At 35.2% G+C, this 25,696-nt stretch overlaps 1 protein-coding gene across 18 annotated transcripts in view; it reads right to left on the bottom strand.

Annotated features, from left to right (window-relative positions):
• The window catches only part of LOC131930945 (dedicator of cytokinesis protein 9), a 65,564-nt gene that overhangs the window by 11,945 nt on the left and 27,923 nt on the right, over positions 1-25,696 (bottom strand). For 11 of the 18 annotated variants that reach the window (XM_059287619.1, XM_059287626.1, XM_059287621.1 and 8 more), the window contains 21 exons: positions 22,747-22,925; positions 22,172-22,308; positions 21,421-21,551; positions 18,748-18,883; positions 18,277-18,401; positions 17,857-17,923; positions 17,647-17,700; positions 17,348-17,475; positions 15,235-15,350; positions 14,741-14,878; positions 14,474-14,530; positions 14,188-14,313; positions 13,658-13,771; positions 13,081-13,104; positions 8,806-9,021; positions 8,300-8,357; positions 7,500-7,514; positions 2,379-2,488; positions 2,034-2,156; positions 1,814-1,927; positions 961-1,107 (listed from right to left, as the gene is read on the bottom strand). In XM_059287619.1, coding sequence (XP_059143602.1) covers positions 961-1,107; positions 1,814-1,927; positions 2,034-2,156; positions 2,379-2,488; positions 7,500-7,514; positions 8,300-8,357; positions 8,806-9,021; positions 13,081-13,104; positions 13,658-13,771; positions 14,188-14,313; positions 14,474-14,530; positions 14,741-14,878; positions 15,235-15,350; positions 17,348-17,475; positions 17,647-17,700; positions 17,857-17,923; positions 18,277-18,401; positions 18,748-18,883; positions 21,421-21,551; positions 22,172-22,308; positions 22,747-22,925 — 2,315 coding nt within the window. The remainder of the gene's footprint in view (positions 1-960; positions 1,108-1,813; positions 1,928-2,033; positions 2,157-2,378; positions 2,489-7,499; positions 7,515-8,299; positions 8,358-8,805; positions 9,022-13,080; positions 13,105-13,657; positions 13,772-14,187; positions 14,314-14,473; positions 14,531-14,740; positions 14,879-15,234; positions 15,351-17,347; positions 17,476-17,646; positions 17,701-17,856; positions 17,924-18,276; positions 18,402-18,747; positions 18,884-21,420; positions 21,552-22,171; positions 22,309-22,746; positions 22,926-25,696) is intronic. The other 7 variants (XM_059287613.1, XM_059287627.1, XM_059287616.1 and 4 more) reach the window with 4 other exon arrangements.

Raw genomic sequence — 25,696 nt, 5'->3', positions numbered from 1 at the left:
CAGCCCAGTTAAACCTTCCCCAGCCAAGTTAAACCTTCTCCCAGCCCAGTTAAACCTACCCCAGCCCAGTTAAACCTTTCCCCAGCCCAGTTAAACCTGCCCCCAGCCCAGTTAAACCTGCCCCCAGCCCAGTTAAACCTTCTCCCAGCCCAGTTAAACCTGCCCCCAGCCCAGTTAAACCAACCCCCTATACCAGTTAAACCTTTCCCCAGCCCAGTTAAACCTACCCCAGCCCAGTTAAACTTTTCCCCAGCCCAGTTAAACCTGCCCCCAGCCCAGTTAAACCTTCTCCCAGTTAAACCTCCAAGCCCAGTTAAACCTTCCCCAGCCAAGTTAAACCTTCTCCCAGCCCAGTTAAACCTTCCCCCAGCCCAGTTAAACCTGCCCCCAGCCGAGTTAAACCTACCCCAGCCCAGTTAAACCAACCCCCTATACCAGTTAAACCTTCCCCAGCCCAGTTAAACCTTCCCCAGGCCAGTTAAACCTTCCCCAGCCCAGTTAAACCTCCCAGTTAAACCTCCAAGCCCAGTTAAACCTTCCCCAGCCCAGTTAAACCTTCAACAGCCCAGTTAAACCTACCCCAGCCCAGTTAAACCTACCTCAGCCCAGTTAAACCTTCTCCCAGCCCAGTTAAACCTGCCCCCAGCCGAGTTAAACCTGCACCCAGTCGAGTTAAACCTACCCCAGCCCAGTTAAACCAACCCCCTATACCAGTTAAACCTTCCCCAGCCCAGTTAAACCTGCCCCCAGCCCAGTTAAACATGCCCCCAGCCGAGTTAAACCTGCACCCAGTCGAGTTAAACCTTCTCCCAGCCCAGTTAAACCTGCCCCCAGCCCAGTTAAACCTACCCCAGCCCAGTTAAACCAACCCCCTATACCAGTTAAACCTGCCCCCAGCCCAGTTAAACCTGCCCCCAGCCCAGTTAAACCTGCCCCCAGCCCAGTTAAACCTTCTCTCACCTTTTTGGAATCATTAATCATCTGTACATTCTCCCGACCAAATTTCTCACAAAATAATTTATGCAACCTTTCTCTGATCTCTGTCAAGGTTGTGACCTTGGGCTCCTTGTAAATATATTCTTTTTTGTCATCATCTTCAAAGTACGTCTGTAAATAATAAAAAAAAATTACGAAAAAATTCTTTGGTGCAGATTACAAAATCAAACATTGATTAAAATTAAAACTTTATTTTAAAAGGATTTCATAAACTTATTGAAATAGTTTTTAACTTCTTTGTTATTAATTTTAATGGTGAAGGCTTTCCCTCCAACACAGTTAAGTATACATGTCAACTTGTTTTGCGCCATTGAGGCCATCGACTCCGATTTCAGCCTGCTTTTCTTTTTGGATTTGCTTCCATAGCCTTTGTCCAACCAAGAACAAACTACAAGGCAGCAGTTGTTTGATTTTGGAGTTGTCTCTCCTAGAAGAGTGGCTGTCCCCAGCTATCGAGCCTTATCTGCCCGAGGGTTCAAACTCAAGAATTTTCAATTCAGCAACCATGAGCTTTACCGAGCCGACCTCATCAAGTTTTTTTAAGTGATTTAAAAGGAATTATTATTATTAAGCACAGCTTCACAACTAAAAAATAATCTAGCTACTGAGCTTTTTTTAACATTTCAAAAACAAAGTAAATAAATAAAGCTGGCTTTAAAACATTTATTAACATTTATTACTTCTCCATGCTTTAATTAAACAATTCGTTAATTAAATTGACTTACGACATGTTAATGGGGAGGTAAAAAGTGTAATGTCATTTACAGAAGATCCCCTTTAGTGTTTTACTAAACTTAAGCAACTTGACACCCCTCACCTGCCCATATAAAGTCACCATGTAATATTTCCCCAGCAGCCTCTTGCCTGTTTTCATTACATCTAGAACACTAGCATAGGCTCGGGATAAATAAAGGTAGCTGCTCTCTAGTTTCTGAAACAACAAAATGTACACAATCCAAGATTTTGTTTTCAGATGTTTTAATATATTTTTTATTTTACTTCATCTTATTTCTAACCAACTTTTATTTTTTGGTTACCTTGAAATTTCTGAGTTTCTCATAGATTGGAATAACAAGCTTATAGATTTCTCCCAGTATTTCATATCTCTGAGCCTTCTCTAAGAACTCCGCACCTTTCTCCAGATACTCCACCAGGGTTTCCTAAAACAGAATCAATTAATAATTAATTAGCACTCCTTATATAATAATGATTGTTTTTCTGGAAAATAATTTTATTTATAATTCAGTTTGTTCATAAAGTATTTATTCTTAGATTGGTATAAATTATGATAGTGAGTGAGTTAGTACTATACTTGATAATCTTGTTCAATGATTTTATCTCACAACAAAATGTCCAAAACAAAAAGGAAACATTTGACAGACCTCTGAATACTGGACATCTTGCATACCACTGTCATCTTTGATCCCAGTCTCCTCTACAACAATATTGGGGGAGATGTACCCAAAGGATGCGCAACCCTGGGGGTAGCTTCCTGCAAGAGGGAGACAACTTGAATCATGTGAAGGGAAGAGGGAGACAACTTGAATCAAGTGAAGACAAGAGGGAGACAACTTGAATCAAGTGAAGACAAGAGGGAGACAACTTGAATCATGTGAAGGTAAGAGGGAGACAACTTGAATTATGTGAAGGTAAGAGGGAGACAACTTGAATCATGTGAAGGGAAGAGGGAGACAACTTGAATCATGTGAACACAAGAGGGAGACAACTTGAATTATGTGAAGGTAAGAGGGAGACAACTTGAATCATGTGAAGACAAGAGGGAGACAACTTGAATCATGTGAAGACAAGAGGGAGACAACTTGAATCATGTGAAGGTAAGAGGGAGACAACTTGAATCAAGTGAAGACAAGAGGGAGACAACTTGAATCATGTGAAGGTAAGAGGGAGACAACTTGAATCATGTGAACACAAGAGGGAGACAACTTGAATCATGTGAAGGTAAGAGGGAGACAACTTGAATCATGTGAAGACAAGAGGGAGACAACTTGAATCATGTGAAGGTAAGAGGGAGACAACTTGAATCATGTGAACACAAGAGGGAGACAACTTGAATCATGTGAAGGTAAGAGGGAGACAACTTGAATCATGTGAACACAAGAGGGAGACAACTTGAATCATGTGAAGGTAAGAGGGAGACAACTTGAATCATGTGAAGGGAAGAGGGAGATAACTTGAATCATGTGAACACAAGAGGGAGACAACTTGAATCATGTGAAGGTAAGAGGGAGACAACTTGAATCATGTGAAGGGAAGAGGGAGACAACTTGAATCATGTGAAGACAAGAGGGAGACAACTTGAATCATGTGAAGGTAAGAGGGAGACAACTTGAATCATGTGAACACAAGAGGGAGACAACTTGAATCATGTGAAGGTAAGAGGGAGACAACTTGAATCATGTGAACACAAGAGGGAGACAACTTGAATCAAGTGAAGACAAGAGGGAGACAACTTGAATCATGTGAAGGTAAGAGGGAGACAACTTGAATTATGTGAAGGTAAGAGGGAGACAACTTGAATCATGTGAAGGTAAGAGGGAGACAACTTGAATTATGTGAAGGTAAGAGGGAGACAACTTGAATCATGTGAAGGTAAGAGGGAGACAACTTGAATCATGTGAACACAAGAGGGAGACAACTTGAATCATGTGAAGGTAAGAGGGAGACAACTTGAATCATGTGAAGACAAGAGGGAGACAACTTGAATCATGTGAACACAAGAGGGAGACAACTTGAATCATGTGAAGGTAAGAGGGAGACAACTTGAATCATGTGAAGGGAAGAGGGAGATAACTTGAATCATGTGAACACAAGAGGGAGACAACTTGAATCATGTGAAGGAAAGAGGGAGACAACTTGAATCATGTGAAGGAAAGAGGGAGACAACTTGAATCATGTGAACACAAGAGGGAGACAACTTGAATCATGTGAAGGTAAGAGGGAGACAACTTGAATCATGTGAACACAAGAGGGAGACAACTTGAATCATGTGAAGGTAAGAGGGAGACAACTTGAATCATGTGAAGACAAGAGGGAGACAACTTGAATCATGTGAAGGTAAGAGGGAGACAACTTGAATCATGTGAAAGTAAGAGGGAGACAACTTGAATCATGTGAAGGGAAGAGGGAGATAACTTGAATCATGTGAAGGGAAGAGGGAGATAACTTGAATCATGTGAACACAAGAGGGAGACAACTTGAATCATGTGAAGGGAAGAGGGAGACAACTTGAATCATGTGAAGGGAAGAGGGAGACAACTTGAATCATGTGAAGGGAAGAGGGAGACAACTTGAATCATGTGAAGGGAAGAGGGAGATAACTTGAATCATGTGAACACAAGAGGGAGACAACTTGAATCATGTGAAGGTAAGAGGGAGACAACTTGAATCATGTGAACACAAGAGGGAGACAACTTGAATCATGTGAAGGTAAGAGGGAGACAACTTGAATCATGTGAAGGTAAGAGGGAGACAACTTGAATTATGTGAACACAAGAGGGAGACAACTTGAATCATGTGAAGGTAAGAGGGAGACAACTTGAATCATGTGAACACAAGAGGGAGACAACTTGAATCATGTGAAGGTAAGAGGGAGACAACTTGAATCATATGAAGGTAAGAGGGAGACAACTTGAATCATGTGAAGGGAAGAGGGAGATAACTTGAATCATGTGAAGGGAAGAGGGAGATAACTTGAATCATGTGAAGGGAAGAGGGAGACAACTTGAATCATGTGAAGACAAGAGGGAGACAACTTGAATCATGTGAAGGTAAGAGGGAGACAACTTGAATCATGTGAAGGTAAGAGGGAGACAACTTGAATCATGTGAACACAAGAGGGAGACAACTTGAATCATGTGAAGGTAAGAGGGAGACAACTTGAATCATGTGAAGGGAAGAGGGAGACAACTTGAATCAAGTGAAGACAAGAGGGAGACAACTTGAATCATGTGAAGGTAAGAGGGAGACAACTTGAATCATGTGAAGGTAAGAGGGAGACAACTTGAATCATGTGAAGACAAGAGGGAGACAACTTGAATCATGTGAAGGTAAGAGGGAGACAACTTGAATCATGTGAAGGTAAGAGGGAGACAACTTGAATCATGTGAAGGTAAGAGGGAGGCAACTTGAATCATGTGAAGTAGAGCAATGTGATCTACACACTTCATATAAGTGTGGAACATTTGACGCTAAAAAACTAGAGCTGCCAATACAAAACATGTTTGTCAAGTTTGTATTCAGCAACTGGGTCATGTTTATCAACCAGTTTAGGAAAGACATGAAACAAATGTAATAGAACATCCAGATTAAAAATCTCCCATACACAACAAAGAAAACAAATTTGATTGAAGAAAACATATGTTACTGTTTAGTTAATGGAAAAAAAACTACTGTAAAACAGCACATTGTGTAGCGACAAAAAATTTAACAAAATAAATAGCTAATTATAAAAATGTATTTAATCAGTTACTTATTGACTATAGTCCAGAGGTTGGCTACGAAATTTTAAAAAAGCTTGGTTTCTATCAAGATCTATGTATTAGTTTTGTGCCTTGATGCAGTAAACTGCAAAATTTTTTGACACTGAAGGGATGTTTCTTTCTGTTACTCCAAGATGCTGCAACATTCCCCAACAACACAAGACTGATTTAAAATTATTCATTTAAATATACACATAAGCTAGCAATTTTTAAAAGTTTTAAGTTGAGCGAGTTAAAGAAACAAGCCTGAACTAGGCCAGCCAGAACTAGGCCAGTCTGAAGTAGGCCAGCATGAAGTAGGCCAGCCAGAACTAGGCCAGCCAGAACTAGGCTAGCCAGAACTGGGTCAGCCTGAACTAGGTCAGTCAGAACTGGGCCAGCTAGAACTAGGCCGGTCTAAACTAGGCCATGCTGAACTAGGTCAACCAGAACTAGGTCAGCCAGAACTAGGCCAGTCTGAACTAGGCCAGCCAGAACTGGAACAGCCAGAACTAGGCCAGCCAGAACTGGGCCAGCTAGAACTAGGCCGGTCTAAACTAGGCCATGCTGAACTAGGTCAACCAGAACTAGGTCAGCCAGAACTAGGCCAGTCTGAACTAGGCCAGCCAGAACTGGAACAGCCAGAACTGGGCCAGCCTGAACTAGGCCAGCCAGAATTGGGTCAGCCAGAACTGGAACAGCCAGAACTGGGTCTATCTGAACTAGGCCAGCCAGAACTAGGAGAGGTCTGTTAGGTTAGAGTTCCAATGTTGAGCATTGGTATACAACAGAAATCAGCCAACAGAAAATAAATATTTCTAAAGAAAGTAACAAACATCCAAGTGATCTCTACTATCATTTGCCTATAGATCAATATTTTACTTCTAAATTAGTTCAGAGTGAATATTTTACTTCCAAAAATTAAATACACAGATCATGCACAAAAGAAAACCAAAAGTAAAAAAAGCAAAAAAAAACCAACAACATCATTTAGTAAATATCTTTTCTAAGCGAGTTCACCAATTGAGTCATTTTTTGTTTGTTTTATACTTATTAAAAAAAAAAGTTTTTCTTGCATTATTTTTTTTAATTTACAAACAAAGTCTGATCATGTCTATAAGAAAACCTGGTAAAACAAGTTGTTATATAATGATAACTGTGGGGGGAGGGGGGATGACAAACAATTTAAAAAAAAACTAATTGGAAATAAAATTAAAACTCGAACATGAACTAACAAATTTAAAAAACTTTTTTAACATTCTAAACCGAAAACAAGATAACAGAATGGGAAACCTTAAATATAAAATCATTTGGATTAAGTGAAGTTTGCCTGTATCACAACAGCTGGTCAAGATTTACTACTAAAGCAAAAGTTTGTATTTACTATTTCAGTACCTCATGCTACAAAACAAAATATGCAAATGGCAGAATCTAGTAGCATGGACGATTCAAACTTTAACCAACCAAATAAAACACAGCTATTGAAGTCAAACCAAATTGTTTTAAAAACAAAGAGGTAAGTATGAGATTGTACAGAGAGGTAAGTATGAGATGGTACAGAGGTAAGTATGAGATGGTACAGAGAGGTAAGTATGAGATGGTACAGAGAGGTGAGCATGAGATGGTACAGAGAGATAAGTATGAGATGGTACAGAGGTAAGTATGAGATGGTACAGAGGTAAGTATGAGATGGTACAGAGGTAAGTATGAGATGGTACAGAGGTAAGTATGAGATGGTACAGAGAGGTAAGTATGAGATGGTAGAGAGGTAAGTATGAGATGGTACAGAGGTAAGTATGAGATGGTACAGAGAGGTAAGTATGAGATGGTAGAGTGGTAAGTATGAGATGGTAGAGAGGTAAGTATGTGATGGTAGAGAGGTAAGTATGTGATGGTAGAGAGATAAGTATGAGATGGTAGAGAAGTATGAGATGGTACAGAGGTAAGTATAAGATTGAGTGGTTAGAAATTTGACACTGAATCTTCTCCAAAATGCAAATATTTGACAAAAATGTCTTGACTTACTAGATTTTAACCTCCCTGTAAAGTAGAAGTTGGCAGGGTTTTAAGTTAGGATCAAAGTTAGGACCAAAGTCTAAAACTTACTCTTAAAATAACTGTAGGCTTATGTCTACACGTTTTATGTCTTTTCTGTAGTCAGCTGAATGGGTTAAGCACTCTTTTTTAACTAAATACTTTTTACATAAAAAAATATTTATTCTTCCTGACTGACCAATGTCAAGAGAAACATGATGGACACAACAACAACACCACCAACAGCAACAGCAGGTAATAAACTGCTGAGTCAGCATTTAAGCCATGTCAAAACTGTCTTGCTAGAGAGGTAAAAAAATGTCATCCACCATCACCAGCCTCTACTGGAAAACTTTATCTCTCAGTTTTTAACTGATGACATTTATAATCTCAGAATCACACAGAAATGAAAGTTGAGATTTTTTTTCTAAAATGAATTCAATCTAAACGTAAGGTAAAAACTAGTTAAATTATTTTCCTAATAGGCCTACACAATGGTGAGAAACAAGAAAAGGGTCTTTAATAATAAGTTTTATGTGAACAGAATTAATAAAATATAGTCAATAAAGATCTGAAAATAGAACAGTGAACTATAAATAACACCTTTATAGCCTAACAATAAACATGCATGAACAGTTCATGAAATGAACAACATTTTTTTTCTAGGTTTTGGGTATTAAAATAATTGATTTGTTTTTAACACTAGGCAGAAAAAATGTGATTTTAAATGAAAAAAAAAATAACCCTGATATCGGCAGATGTAATGCAAACAGCAAAGGTACACCACTCACCTTTTCTTTTCAGATATTCAGCAACCAAGGCTGCTATGTGGATGTAACAGAGGCCAGCCTGAGCATGGGATAAACAAGAATTCAAGCCAGGTTTAAAGAAAATACAACTAGTCATTGAAACATGTATTGGATTGATATTGTAGCAGCATAGCTAAATGGGTAAACAGGTAGCAATATTTATTTGGCGGATTGAAAAAATGCAATGGCTAATTAAAAATAGCACCAGAACTACACAGCTAACTTAAATAAGTTGAGGTTACTTTAATGGTGAGACCAAATGTGACTAATGGTGAGACCAAATGTAAATGGTGAGACCAAATGTTACTCTAGTGGTGAGACCAAATGTTACTCTAGTGGTGAGACCAAATGTTACTCTAATGGTGAGACCAAATGTTACTCTAGTGGTGAGACAAAATGTTACTCTAATGGTGAGACCAAATGTTACTTTAATGGTGAGACCAAATGTTACTCTAATGGTGAGACCAAATGTAAATGGTGAGACCTACCTCTGAGAAGTCTCCTCTCCGTATGTGCAGGACGGCCATGGCCTGAAGCCATGTCTTCCTGAGTTCAGGCGTACTAGCATAAGATTTGGCCAAGCTGTACTGGAGGTCAACTAGCAGCTCCGGGTCATTTTCATTCTCCCTCATCTGGGCCGTGGCCATCAGAACAGTTCGGATTCTTTTGGTCAGGTCCCTCACCTCCCCAGGGAAGGGAGTTTTCTGTTATTCACAATACAATTTTTGTCACTCAACATAATAGTAATAGTAGTGTCACTCAAAATAATAGTTTTGTCATTCATAATCATAGTTTTGTCATTCAAAACAAAATAAAAACAACAAACCTTGTTAAAAAATTTAAGAACCAGAAAAATAAAGTAGGAAATAATTAACAAAAAATAAAATTAAAGCAAGTAAAGCCAAATAATCTTTAAAAAATATAAATGTTTCACATATTTTATCAGTAGTGTACACAGTTGTTGAAAATTTACTTTTTTCAAATAGAATAAATTTTGGTAGGCAATGTAAAAAATATATAATAAATACAAGTTGCAAAGTTTATTAAAATAAAATTCAAATTCAAAACATGAAGACCGGCTAATCAATTAACTAGTTTAGTTTTTTCTACACATTGGACAATTCAAAACGTTATTACATGAATAAGGATAATAATCTCTATCATTAATTAGTGTAGATAACAAGGTGACTATAAATCAATTAACTCATAGTCTAAAACTATCATCTAATACCCAAATTACAACATCAAGATGACTTTCAATCAAACTGATACAAATCTGCTGACAAAATTAAATAGAGTGAAAATAATGAATGGACTGACATCAACAAATAGCCACTGTAGAGCAATGTGTGAAGACTAACTCAACAGTAAACCCTGACAGTGTCAGTTAAACACAAAAGCCTGACTGTGAACATGCTGATTTTAACATCAGCTGTAGCCTGGCCTAATCTAACACAACTGTTGATGCTACACTACTGGCTGGGTGTGTTATTTCAACATTCATCAACCACATCTAACTTACACAGCAGGTGACAACTCACATCACAAGAATCAACAACTACAACACCACCAGATCTCCACATAAGAATCAAACGTGTGTGAAGATGTTTGTGTTAGTAGCACCTGCATTACCTGACATAGTCAATGCATCAAGAGAAAATGTCAAAGTTAGAAGTCATCCATCAATCATTGGACCAGCCCCAAAGTGGGACACGGTATAGCTAACACCAGTGTTTCACATAGGTCACGCTCCAGTGAACACACAATTATCTGATTAACTCTGCATCAGGTCATGCCTCAGCGAACACAGTGTTAGTGGGTTAAATCAGTTCCTCTAGCAGTCAACACAATATCAAATCAGTTCCTCTAACAGTCAACACACTATCAAATCAGTTCCCTTAACAGACAACACATCATCGAATCAGTTCCCTTAACAGTCAACACACTATTAAATCAGTTACCCTAAAAGTCAACACACTATCAAGTCAGTTCCCCTAACAGTCAACACACTATCAAATCAGTTCCCCTAACAGTCAACACACTATCAAATCAGTTCCCCTAACAGCCAACACACTATCAAATCAGTTCCCCTAACAGTCAACACACTATCAAATCAGTTCCCCTAACAGTCAACACACTATCAAGTCAGTTCCCCTAACAGGCCACAGATGACAAAATATGTTCCTTTTAAGCATTTGATTGATGGGAACACAACTATCTAATGAAACCAGTTCCAGTTACAGTGAAACACACTAAGAAATCAGTTCCCCAAAAACTGAGCCCATGATAAAATTAGTCCACAGAGAAACACACTATTAAATAAGTTTGAAAAAAGTTAACTCCCTATTAACTCAGTCCATAGTTAAACACTATAAAATGAGTTCCTGTTTAATAAAATCCAGCAGTCCAACAGCATGAACTGAACAAGGTCACACAGCTGACAAACCAAGCTACATGACAGCACTAACAGTCACACCTATCCACCAACAATGAATAAAACACCAATAGGACTTCTACTTCTCCCACAGACAACTTGAATCAAACAATTCCACACTTCATCAAACAGTACAGAGTAAACTGAATTTTTTCTTCCACTGAACAGTTTTTACAAAAACCCAGAAAATTCGAGAGTAGCCTCCCCTGTAGTTTTTCAAGAAAAAAATCAGAGAGTAATGGGTAGGAAAAAAAATGTGTTCAGTCAAGCTTGACATAAGGCCCACTAACAGATCAGTTTATTACAGGAAATTTGGGGCTGACAAGGAAATCCAAGGGGAAAAGGAAATTCGTTTTTTTATTTTTTATTTTCAAATAAAACCTGCTAATACACATGAACTTGACCTACAACTAACAGCCTCAGGTATGTTATGCTACTATATCTTTATCTATAGTTAACTCTATTAAATTGTATAACATAGTATCACTGGGTGAACTATGGGCCAGATTTGTGTCTATATGTTTACTACGTGTTGCCGCAACATGTCTATAATTATACAAATACTCCATGCTGTGTATTTGTTATACCTAACTGTAATCATTTATATATTCTGTGGACACATTATAATTTTTGTCTAACAACCAAAGTGTTATAAGAGTATTTTGTCAACATCAGTTTTATTTTTTGTACAAAACGTTCGTAAGAATAATCAAGATATTTTTAAAAAAGACCATTGAACTACAAATGTTTAAAATCCTAACCAAATCCCAAAAAATAGAAAATAATTGAGTATACATAGTACAGTAGGAAACCAATTCAGTTAAGTTTTTTATTTAAAAAAAAGATGAAAATAAAAGATAAGAAGTAAAACTGAAGCATCCCATTAAAAAAAAAAAAAAATTAAAATAAAAAAAAAGGTTGACACTTATATTAACCTAATTTTGATCAATTTCTAATACAGTAATTTCTTCCAAGCTTTTCAGGAAAATTAATTTCACATGATATGCAAGGATATCTCATTTTCATTTATAATAAGATCAACATAAAGCTTGGTATATTCAACAACAAAAGGGAGATAACAAAATCAAGTAGTAACAACAACTCTTGAAAGTTTAGAAAGTTGTATCCCTGGATATTTTGAAACCTAATTGTCCACCACAGATTTTAACAAGCGGGATAAGTGTAATTTACAGGAGGGTTTTGTAGCAAATATTTGTCGTTTTGGGATGTCGACTGAATTAAGAATGAACTAAATGAAAAGATTAAATATAGCTCTCACTAATTGTTTCAAAACTTAAATATTGACATTCTTAAATTTTTACACTATCTGAATTTAAAAAAAAAAAAAAAAGAGTATAAAACAAGTATAAATAACCATTAACAAACTTTAAGTGCATTAAAAAGAAAATATTTATACTATTTCATATTCTATAATAATGTAAATAGAGCATTGGTGCCAAAATTTAGTTGAAAGATTTCTGGAGCAACCAGCGCTTTCCTTGTTATTATAGCAGAAGAAAATGTAATGATTGTTTTCTTACATTTAATGCATTTGAAAGTGTGTGATTTTAAAAGTTTTTACACTTGTTTTATTTTGTTGTAGCACTGATGAAAATTTGTCAAACATTAAAGGAGGGTTACTCTTGACTCATTTGTATGGAAGAAGTTTTGAAAAGTTAAGATAAAATAAAATTTCATGGTCAACAATGCAACTGAACACCTACAACCCACTGTGACTTCAAGGAATAAAGGGTCAAACTGTATCTTACAGCTTGGTAAGTTGTTTTTAAATAATATATTCATGTTACATATTGAAAAAAATTGTGTTAATGTACTTAAATTTAAAAAAAAAAGAAAAAAACCTATACAGCTATTGAAGCAGATTTGAAAAAAATAATTATTAACTTAATGATAAGGTTTTTAAAAGCCTTTGGAAATTTAAAGCATGAAGCAAACCAATTCAAATTTGTTAATTAATTTCAATAAAATATACAGGGGAGACTAGCAATGTTAGAATTATTTCCCTTAGCTGCAACAATGCTGTTTGCTGCAGTCATTGAATGGATTCAGTCCATTCAGTAATATGGGTAAATTATCAAAGATTAAGTGAAATAAGAATCTCTAAACCATTGCTACATGAACCAGAGAAATTAGGCCAATTATTTTTACCAGTAAGCTAAACACTGAAGTGTGATAACAGCAAGAATGAAATTAATGAAACAAAATATATATAAAACAAAACAAAAATTGAATTTTTTAAAAGTTGACCAAAATATTCTATCTACTGTAATAAAAGCAGTAAAAAGCTGAAAACTTGAAACAAACTCACTACAATCTCCTTCTGATCTAAGAACTGTACAAATAAAATTTTTAACTAAATAATAGAGAAAATGATTAAAGACAGATTTCTAATTCAGAGGAGGAACAAGTTATCTGCAGGAATTTTCAGAATAGAGGTGTAAAACTTACAGAACTATTTCTTTGTCATCATAGTTATAACAATATATTTCTATTTATCACAATTGCTTTAACTATTTAAGATTTAAAATAACTTTTCAAAATTAAAATGTTTTTTTTTAACCATTATAGCTTTCTTCTGCAACAATTAAGGATAAAACTTAAGTTCTGTAAATTGCAATTATGATAAAAAATATCAATTATCATAAATAAAAAAGCCTACAGCTATAAATAGTTAATTAGAAAATGTTTATTTTTTAAAATGCTAAAAAATGGTTTTGTAAAAAAGTATTATAAAAAATTCGCAACAAAAATATATTGGGTACACAATATAATAGAAAAAATATAACAATATTTTTAGTTTAGAAGACCTAAAATTACAGATCTTTGTAGTTTATACATGCATCACATCTGTTGACGTCATGTTATAAGAGAAGAGAGTAACTGACCTGAATGCTCTTGTCACTGTTGGCGTAGTTGTTGACTATAGCCAGACTCTCCTGGAACCTGGTTGTGCTCAGTCCCACCACGGCACCTATCAGCTTAGACACAGATATGATCACCTGGACAGGAGATAAACACAGATAGAATCACCTGGACAAAACACAGATATGATCACCTGGACAGGAGATAAACACAGATAGAATCACCTGGACAAAACACAGATATGATCACCTGGACAGGAGATAAACACAGATAGAATCACCTGGACAGGAGAAAAATTTGGGAGTGATTTGTTGTTCCCTTGAATGTTTTAAATCAATGATGCTGATTAAAACAAGCCATATATCTGAGTCTACTACAACAAAAATTGTGACAGTACAATCATTCTAGGTCTAATAATGCTAACTGTGGCAATAAAGTTGTAAGATGGCTATGGCAAAATGGTAAATAAGCTAGTTAACCTGCATTACAAAGAGACAAATATTAATATAAACCATTGCTAACTTTTTAAAAAGAAGAGTTCCAAGATTTTTACCTGCAGATGGACTCTTGTAAAGCTCTTCCGGTTTGAGAATTCAAAATTACTCCTCATCAATAAATACAGCAGGGCACAAGCCTCACGTCTGGTGGAGTTCAGCTTAGAGTTGCAGCACCTTAGGATCTGTAACAAGACACCAGTTATAGAACTTTGGCACTGGCTATACACAGACTAATGTGAACAAGATTCTAGATTCATAATGAAACAAAAACCTACCTGGATTTATTTAAAACTTCAACTTTTTTTAAAAACTAAGTTAACCAGAAAACAAATCTGTCCCTACCTCAAAGCAGAGCTCCCCACACATGTCTGCACTTCCTTTAAACAAAACAGCTTGAAACTGTGGACAGAACGTAGGTGTTGGGAGTTGAATAACATAAGGACAGTTTGACAAAGTTGGATTATTTACTAGTGTCTAATACTAGAAACAATGGTTAAGTTTGTGTTAGAATAGTTAGAGCAATGAACAAGTCACCTTTTTAATGGCATAGGAAACAATGATTAAACATGAGTTAGAATAGCTAGAACAACGTAATGAATAACAAGTGACCTTTTTAATGAAAGCCCTCCAGGCACCAAAGACGTGTTTCTGTAAAGTTTCTGATTGGCTGGAGCGCAGGAAGCCCAGGTACAGCTGGAACACGGTATGCATCATGTTGTTGTCCCCCCCTCTGGCTTCTAGATCTTTCTGTTGATATGTGTACAAACACAACATCAGCAAACCATGACACAACATTTAAAACTGACACTACATTATCAAAATATGTGTAAGCCATTTTAAATAATCGAGAATCTAATTACATTTTATCTAACCAAGTTCAAATAGAAAACATTTTCCTTAAGTAATTAAAATAGAACTAAAGAATGTTTCAGCTAGAAAAAAAAAACAACTTAAAATGCAGTACAGAAGAAACTAAGAATTAGAAATATAGAACTGAAGAATGATGCATTTACAAAATATTTACCTCAAATGTGGTGCAGAAGAGACTAAGAATGACTATAATTAAAATTGAACTAAAGAATGTTTCATGTTCAAAAAATTACCTTAAACGTGGTACAGAAGAGACTGAGAATGTCTAAAACTATCAGGCCAACTTCTGTGGAGATGTTGGCTTCTTGTAAGGCTCGAATCATTGCATCACCATCTGATGCAGTGGGAGCTGTCATAAGATGTCAAAAAAATTAGTTTTTTTTAATGATACATTAATGATAATTAGTTTTTTTAATGATAAATTAATGCTAATTAGTTTTTTAATGATAAATTAATGATAATTAGTTTTTTAATGATAAATAGTATTTTTTGTATTGCTGTAGGTAGACAAAAGTGACAGTTAGTAGATCGTTAGTTATCAAGTTTGGTTTCCTGCATGAAATAGTCCATGTAATAAAAATGTTTCACAAATAAAAATAGTATATAAAATTCTAATATATAAAAGCCCATGTGTGCACTTCTCTCTGTCTGCATGTCCCAAGCCTAAGAGATCAGTAACTTCAACAATATTTGGAGAACTTAAAGATACTGACTTTTATTGAAAATAATATGTTGTATGTTTTAAATGTATTTAAAAAAATAAAATAAAAATAAAGCAATATTCGAATGTAGAAACATTTTTAATTATGCAACCGGAAAAGTGTATATGGTTGTGACAAGAACGCAATAAACAATGACGTCACATGCCATATGTTTAAACTACGGAAAGAACACAAAACTAATGGCGAAATCTTCCAATTTTAGAATATGAAGAAATGAACTGTTTCATTCAAATTTGAATTAGATCTAGATTTTATAATGCTTTGAAATGTTTATAATTTTCTCTGTCAAACTAACACAAATTACTTTAAAAAACAACATAAAGACTATTGAACAGCAGGGTTTTTAATGCAATCATTTAAGGTTCTTAATTTGGTTTTAATTTGCTTTTGTAATTGCGTTAGTATTTGCGTTTTTGTTTGTGTTTACGTTTGTGTTTGTATTTTGTTTTAGTTCTGCCTGCACCCTGGCAGGGTGCGATCAGGCACCCCGGGCTATATTATGAGCACTATGCATTTATGTTTACAATTAATGTTGTGTTTATGTTCACGTTTAATTTTGCATTATTTTCTGAGTTATTGTTTAGGTTTAGATTTGCATTTCTATTTGTGTTTATGTTTGCATTAGTGTTTGGGTTTTATTTGTGTTTGTGTTTGCTTTTGAGTTTGTGTTTTGGTTGGTTGTGGATAGTGTTAAGATTAAAGTTAGGTTTAGGGTTATGTGTTCTTTTGTCAAATGTCCATGCCGGTATAAGCTGCTTAATAAACACACAAGTCATGGTCCTTTACAGATTGGTTTTTCACAGAGGCCAGTGCAAGGCCTACTCGGGACGGCTAGTAATAAAATAAATTTCAAGACCATAAGGCAATCAATTGGACTGTCCAAGGTAGCAAAACTTTATCTTGATACAGTAAATCTATTAAATGGGAATCAATTGTATGGTGGGGGGAATTGGTTTCTCTTCTTATTATTTTATTACTTTCCTTCTGATAAACGAACATATATTTACTACTGTGACGAGGACAAGAATACTCTCAATTCCGTGCTTTAAATAAGACAACTCGAAGGTCAATTTGATTCACAACATTTAATTATTACACATCCGATGCTTGAATATACTAGACTTAACACAATATATACTTCTTTTCTACACCTACTGTTCAATGTTTCCTACACTATTGTCACTACACTTCCCTAACTCTACACTTGTACACGTCCTCTCACTACAAATTCTCAACCCCGACTGCCTAGATTCAACTGTCTCCTAAACCTCATCGTCCTCACTTCTTTGTCTTGTCCATCCGGTCTAACCTAATTTGCATGTCGCCACAGTTCTGGAGTACCTGATTAAAATGTCAGACCCTGCTAATAAACTACCCCCATTACGGTCACCCAGGCCAACTAGATACGTGTCTGCTACACCTACCCCCCCACAATGATGTCGCCCGTAATTATAATCTAATTCTAACCCGTGCTTTGTCGATCGTCTCCGTCATGTACATTGTCTATCCTACACCTGCATCTACGCCACCACAAATAGGACAGTTCATGATAGAAAACTTTTTCCTGATACAGTAAATCTACTAAAAGGAAATAAAATTAATAGCCCTCCGTAATGAAACTTACTATGAAATGCTTCAGGTATCAAATCTCCGTACTGACTAGGTGTTCTCTGTGAGGAAAGACTAATTGGCCGCCCACGCTGATTTTGTAACGGTGTTGGCATTGTGGAAGACTTTTGACCACCAATCATACTATGGAGCAGAAAAAATGTGTCATCTCAATAAATCTATAGAGTAGTACTTACATAATACTTTTAAAGTACCTGTAGGAACAATTCTTCAAAAACAAGAACATCAAACATGGGACTACAAGGAATACCTGCATATCTTTAGTTAGTATGCAGATGTGGCAGTATACTTTACCTTAGAGTGACTATCTTCTTTCGCCCCTGGTACTGGAAATGCTTCAGACTTAGCCTGAAAGACACAAAAATTTTGTTTTAATTCTTCAAGTTTTAATTTTCTTTTAAAAAATAAAGACTAGTAATATGAATTTTTTTTTAAAATTCAGTAAATGTGGCCCTTAAACATTGGCACAGTAATATTTATTAGTTTGAAAATAAAACAACTCACTCCATGATAGCAAAGAAATCAATTATATCAATCTCTGATGAATTATTGAACCAGCCAAGTAGAATGTCTGGTAAAAGAAAAGAAAATCAGCTGCATTAACCCAATGGCATACAACGTAGCAATACTGGCATACAACGTAGCAATACTAAATTAAGTTGGAGGAAAAATAATTATGTTGGAATCTTTTTTTTTATCCTCTCCAATATTACAAGAGGGAAGAATTTAAAAAAAAAAAAAAACATTAACTACAGTGGTAAGCTAAATGAACAACAAAGAATCATTTAACAGAGAAATTGAGATTATATGAGAGTCACAATGAGGTTCTTCTTGACATAAAGGTAACCAGACACCCACCTTCTGGGAGATGTTATAAAGGTAAGCACCCACCTTCTGGGAGGTGTTATAAAGCTAAGCACCCACCTTCTGGGAGGTGTTTGAGCACGTGCAGGAAACACACCAGCAGGTCCCTGATCTCTGTAGTGTCCAGCTTCTCCCTGCTCACATATGTGGCTGCTGATGGAGTCTTGGACACAGTGGACGACATTCTGTAATGGTCATTGTGCATTTTTATTGACAATCTGTAATGGTCATTGTGCATTTTTATTGACATTCTGTAATGGTCATTGTGCATTTTTATTGACATTTTGTATTGGTTAATGTGAATTTTTATAGAGCTTCTGTATTGGTCAATGTGCTTTTTAATGCAATTCAACTTTTATCCATATTGTGTAATGGTCAATGTGCATTTTTTTGGAAAATCTTCAATAGTTGCACATTTTTATTACAATTTTTATTGAAAATCTTTAATGGTTGCAAATTTTTATTACAATTTTTTTTTTATAGATGTTCTGTCATAGAGACACTTATGCTAAATGAAATATAAAAACAAACCTTGTGACAATCTTGCCATCTTTCTTGTTTCCACTTTCTTTCTCTCCAGAAGAGTCACTGGCCAGTGATGAGTTACTTCCCTTATGTCCTGAGGCAGCTGCTACTGTTAACTCGTTAGGGTGGTGTGGGACAGCAACTAGGGTCAATTAGATGATTAATTAGAGGTTTAATTAGATGTTTAATAAGATGTGTAGGGTAGCAACTAGGACAATTAAATGTTTAATTAGATGTTTGGGACAGCAACTGTGGTTACAGGACAATTAGATGTTTAAAGGGGCTACCTGCCCCAGAAAAAAAAGATTCTTAATGCTAAGATGTTTAAGAACTTTTCCCTTATAACAATTACAGCTACAACTGATCTAGTAAATAAATATATTTACAATTATTGTGAAAAAGATTCAAAACAATTGTTAATTTTTTTTATCAATTTTAGTTACTGTTAATAATTGTACACTGAAAGTGTTTGCTAAATTATAAATACATTATTGGTAGTCTAACTTAATTAAAATACCATGCTTAAAATTAAAACTAAGATTTATGTGCTAATAATAACTTAGTTTAGATGTAAAGAAACATTGTAAAAGGTTTTGAACAATTAACATTGGGGCTAGACTTAGTGAATTTTTAAAAATTAGTGAACAATAATAGTAACAGAAAAAGGTTTTTATAAATTATAAGATACATTTTTAATTTCTAAAATAGGCATGAGTGATAAAAAAAACAATTATGCAGTTTAAACGTAGATAATCAAAACTTGTAAATCAAGAATGGAGTTTTTAAAATCAGTTTAAAATCACAAAGAGATTGTTTGAAGGTAAAGTTAAAAATTCTAAACAATAACATTCAGGCCTGTAACTTTTCCAACATGAATAAATTGGACTGCAAGTTTCTATGAATAAACTGGACTGAAAGTAGTTTCTATGAATAAACGACAAAGTTTCTATGAATAAACTGGACTGAAATTTTTTAAGAATAAACTGGAGTGAAAGTTTCTATGAATAAACTTGACTGAAAGTTTCTATGAATAAACTTGACTGAAAGTTTTTAGCTTAGGAGAAAGTATACATGAATATTTGTTCCATCATCATGCAGTTTTTATTCAAATTCTTACATCTACCAAATCATCTTAACAAGAATTGTGATCAATAAAATTTTTAATCAACACTAAAATCCATGCTTTAAATATCAACAAATCAAACTGAAAGATGTAAAATGGGAATCACATTGTTGAGAAAATAAGACCAAGCATACATCACTTACTTAACTGGCTTACAAAGTTCACTGAAAAAAATGGTATCAAGTTTTGAACTGGGTGGGGTCTATGTGGCATCTGGACTCATTAATCTCCGTCTCTACACTAGCCATGCTAATTAAGTCATGCAGATAGCTCGAAGACCATGCTTCGCTGGAGAAATGAAGAAGAATTGACAATTCTGTGTCAATCAATGTCCACAGGATGCAGCATGTTATAGGTACATTGGACCAACAAATGTCCATCAATAAATGTCCATAATTTGTCTATAGGATGCGGCTAGTTATAGGTACATTGGACCAACAATGTCCAATAAATGTCCACAATTTGTCTATAGGATGCGGCTAGTTATAGGTACATTGGACCAACAATGTCCAATAAATGTCCACAATTTGTCTATAGGATGCGGCTAGTTATAGGTACATTGGACCACCAACAAATGTCCATCAATAAATGTCCACAATTTGTCTATAGGATGCAGCCTGTTATAGGTACATTGGACCAACAAATGTCCATCAATAAATGTCCACAATTTGTCTATAGGATGCAGCATGTTATAGGTACATTGGACCAACAATGTCCATCAATAAATGTCCACAATTTGTCTATAGGATGCAGCATGTTATAGGTACATTGGACCAACAATGTCCATCAATAAATGTCCACAATTTGTCTATAGGATGCAACTGGTTATAGGTACATTGGACCAACAATGTCCATCAATAAATGTCCACAATTTGTCTATAGGATGCAACTGGTTATAGGTACAATGGACCAACAATGACCATCAATAAATGTCCACAATTTGTCTATAGGATGCAGCATGTTATAGGTACATTGGACCAACAATGTCCATCAATAAATGTCCACAATTTGTCTATAGGATGCAGCATGTTATAGGTACATTGGACCAACAATGACCATCAATAAATGTCCACAATTTGTCTATAGGATGCAGCTGGTTATAGGTACATTGGACCAACAATGACCATCAATAAATGTCCACAATTTGTCTATAAGATGCAGCTGGTTATAGGTACATTGGACCAACAATGTCCATCAATCAATGTCCACAATTTGTCTATAAGATGCAGCATGTTATAGGTACATTGGACCAACAATGTCCAATAAATGTCCACAATTTGTCTATAGGATGCAGCTGGTTGTAGGTACATTGGACCAACAATGTCCCTCAATATATGTCCACAATTTGTCTATAGGATGCAGCATGTTATCCTCTGCTCATAAAGTAGCTGTAATAAGGGGTCCTAGCATGCTAGCTTGAAATGTTCTAATCAAACAGCTGACCAGAAGATACACTGGACCATTCAATGACCACTAACCTACATGAAGCAGCATGCCATTAGGTGGGCATACACAGCCCAGCATGCCACCTGAAAAGCTCAAATCAAACAGCTCACCAGGACACTCACCCGTCCCTGAGATCATCTCAAACACAGCCGAGTCTTTCTTTTTGGGTTCCGGTGTGCTAGGGAGAGCAGGTGAACTTTGACCTTTGGCTAGACTCATTTGAGACTTGCTGACATCTGACCTGTGGGGGGGGAGAGAATAAATTTGTGTTTTATTTTTTCAGTGGGGAGATGATAAATTTGTGTCTATTTTTGCTAATAATTAAAATAAATGATGCAAAACCCACTTTTCCAATAAGTGCTGTGATACCTTCTAATTCTGACATGTTCTATAGTACTTTATTATTCCAACGAGTGCTATGGTAGCCATTTATTCCGACAAGTGCCAAAAAGTGCTATGATACCCTCTTTTTCCAACTAATGCTATGGTACCTTCTTATTCCAACAAGTGCTATGGTACCCTATTGTTCAAACATGTGCCAAGGTACCCACTTTTTCTAAAAAGTGCTATAGTACCCACTTTTTCTAAAAAGTGCTATGGTACCCACTTTTTGCAACAAGTGCCATAAAGTGCTATGGTACCCTATTGTTCAAACATGTTTCATGGTACCCACTTTTTCTAAAAAGTGCTATGGTACCCACTTTTTCTAAAAAGTGCTATGGTACCCACTTTTTGCAACAAGTGCATTAAAGTGCTACAGTACCAGCTTTATACAGCTAGTGCAATGGTACCCACTTTTTGCAACAAGTACCATAAAGTGCTATGGTACCCACTTTTTCCAGCTAGTGCTGCGGTACCTACTTGGAGCTAATGTCCCCATTCTGTAGTGGAACAGGAGCTGGAGCAGATTTGAGAGGAATTTGTAGGAGTAGATGTTTGCTGTCCAGCAGCACTCCAATCAGTGGCAGGTACAGGGCTGCTATCCTCCCCTGCTGGGACTGGAACATCAAGGTACATGGTGAAATAAAATCTTCAGCTGGTCTCTTAAGAAAGGGAGAGTTGGGACTTATAGGGAACATCAAGGTACATGGTGAGATTAGCTGGTCTCTTCAGTCAAAGATACAAAGAGTTGGGACTTTCAGTTAAAGATGCAGACAATTATTGGACAAAAAACCTAAACTGAGGTTTATATAAGGAAATACTAACGATGATGAATATCTGTCATCAAACGAATGTTTACTAACCCCCGAGGCATATCTGTCAAATGAATGATTACTAACCCCTGAGGCATATCTGTCATCAAACAAATGTTTACTAACCCCTGAGGCGTATCTGTCATCAAACGAATGTTTACTAACCCCCGAGGCATATCTGTCATCAAACAAATGTTTACTAACCCCCGAGGCATATCTGTCATCAAATGAATGTTTACTAACCCCCGAGGCATATCTGTCATCAAACGAATGTTTGGCCAGCTGGTTCCTGAGAACAGTGATGGCTGACCGGCGGATCAAGCGCTGCTCTGTCATGGCCATGCGCAGCTCAAACAGCAGTAGACCAACAAGGTAGTGGTGCTGTCTGTACTCATCTGACAGGCAGTAGTCGTGTTTCAGATCTGGACAGGTAGAAAATAGAATCAGACAGGCAGTAGTCGTGTTTCAGATCTGGACACAGGCAGAAAATAGAATCAGACTCATAATAGCCATGTTTTAGATCTGAACAGATAGAAAACAGATCCTAGACCCTTTGGGAAGGGGTATAAAAAATATAAAACTTATAGACAATTATTAAAGCAGATATCAGACTTTATAAATAGGATTATTCAAATAGATACTAGACTTTGTAGACAATATTTTAAATAATCGTGTCTATAAAGTCTAATGTCTTTTTTGTACCTGTTCATAAAGTCTAGTATCAACCTAGATCTATGGACAGGTGTATAGAACAGAAACAAGACTTGGATTACTAAAACAGATATTGGACTTAAAAGAACAGAATTATAAACAAAGTTGCTAAACTTTCTGAGCAAGAGCATTTAAAGAAATACAAGACTTTCCAAGCTTAAACGCAGTTTTAGCTGTGTTTTAAACTTGGTAATATTTTTTATGAGCTTCAAAATAAGAGAGCTTCACTTAAATTAATATTTAGATATTATAAATAAAATTCAACTAACAAGCGATTAAGCAAATAAATATATTATGTAATGTGGAAAACATTACTTAAAAAAATATTTCAGCACACAGGGGAATGTGTAGTTAGATTAAATAATTCTAGGCTGAAAACATATTTGAAATCGTAGGAATTATTACTTAAGAGTTTATTAATATTTTTAAGTGGATGCACTGAATTTGTAAAATCAAACCAACTCTAATAAATATTGTACAACCAAGATTATGATATAATAAAAGCAAGATAGCAAATGAGATAATAAATAAATGTGTATAATATAGAAACATACATAAACAAAATGAAGCACATCTATTACGGTGTGTTTATCTGATATTGAAACCAACTACCAAAGATAAAATTACGATCCTAGATTTCCAAATGATACTAATCCATTGCTTGCTCAGTTAGGATTATAGAGTTAAATATTGGATATGTTCAGATTGTAGGTTGTAATAAAAACTGGCAACAGATTGTAGCTTTTAATACTAGTTACTTTCTGATTGGAGCTTTTAATACTGGGTACGTTCTCTAGGATTTAAATACAAGCTACGTTAATGATTGTATGTTTTTAATACTGGCTCACAACAGAGACAGCTGTCAGTTGAATGCACATTGTTTAAAACACACAAACATAAAGATTAATGTGTTAACTAATTTAATAATATATATGTCAAGACTATGTTATGAAAATATATGAATGACTTCATGCATAGTGTCACAAGTTTTAGCAACAGTAAAAAAAAGTTTAACCACAAACTCTATCTAGTTAAAATAAAAAAGTTTGAAGTGCTCTGTAAAAAGTGCTAGATTTTAACACACTAGTGGCCAAAAATGTAAAAAATAAAAATAGTATCAAACAGATTTTCTTATGAGTGAATTAAGGGAAGTGCCCAACAGAAAAAGTGGGAATTCTATTTTTTTCAACTGTAGAATAATTTTAAAAGCATTTTATTAGACCCTATGAACCTTTTGAAATAGTTCTTATCATTATATATTATGGTTTAACTCTACTAAATAAGATTAAATTGCCCAAAGCATATTGGTATCTGTTTCTTTTTCAATTTTACTTGTTTTCTAAATTTTGGTAGGTAAAATGTTTATAGTTTTTTACATTTTGGTAGGTAAAATGTTAATTGTTTTTTATGTTTTGGTAGGTAAAATGTTTACAGTTTTTTACATTTTGGTAGATAAATGTTTATAGTTTTCTGCATTTTGGTAGGTAAAATGTTTATAGTTAACATTTTGGTGGGTAAAATGTTAATTGTTTTTTACATTTTGGTAGGTAAAATGTTTATAGTTTTTTACATTTTGGTAGGTAAAATGTTTATAGTTTTCTACATTTTGGTAGGTAATATGTTTATAGTTAACAACATTTTGGTAAGTAAAATGTTCATAGTTTTCTAAATTTTGGTAGGTAAAATGTTTATAGTTTTCTACATTTTGGTAGGTAAAATGTTTAGTTTTCTAAATTTTGGTTGGTAAAATGTTTATAGTTTTCTACATTCTGGTAGGTAAAATGTTTATAGTTTTTTACTTTCTCGTATATACGAAGTATAGAGAAAGTCTTGTAATCGTGCAAAAAAAAAAAATCGAGATTGCAATCTTGTCCGTATGTCTGTGTGTCTGTGTGTGTGTGTGTGTGTGTGTCCGTGTGTAAACACGATAACTTGAGTACCGTTACAGCTAGGTTGATGAAATTTCATATACAAGTATTTTATCAAAATCGTAGATCCGTATCAACTTTTGAGCGATTTCGGATAACCGGAAGTGGTACTTTTTCTACTTTGAATTTTTCAAAAGCCTATAACTTGAGTACTATTTTAGATAGATAAATGAAATTTGATATGTAAGTAAAAGATCTAATTCTCTACCTTCTGTCAAATTTTGAGAATTTTTCGTTGACCGGAAGTACTTACTTACGCTACTTCCGATTTCTCAAAAAACTAATGTAAATTTTAAAAGTACTAATAATATTGCGCACTATTATGCGCTTTTTTATTCGCGTTCACTTGGTGTGCAATTAATTTGTCTACGAGATTTTATTCTATTTTTAAAACTTTAAGTATTTAAAATGGATTAAAAATCATGTCTAGAAGTCTATAACCCGAGTTCCCATCCCCTGTTATTTTATATAAGAATATTCGAGAAAGTTTAGGGGAGATCACTCCCGGTTTATTTAAATTTATGGAAGTAACCAACCTAAACCTATATTCCTTC

This window comes from Physella acuta, unplaced genomic scaffold (genome assembly GCF_028476545.2).
Source record: "Physella acuta isolate Inbredline_101_S28 unplaced genomic scaffold, ASM2847654v3 ptg001869l, whole genome shotgun sequence".
NCBI classification, from domain to species: Eukaryota; Metazoa; Mollusca; class Gastropoda; family Physidae; genus Physella; species Physella acuta.
Note: the sequence above shows the minus strand (reverse complement) of the source record. Positions and strands in the feature narration are given on the sequence as shown.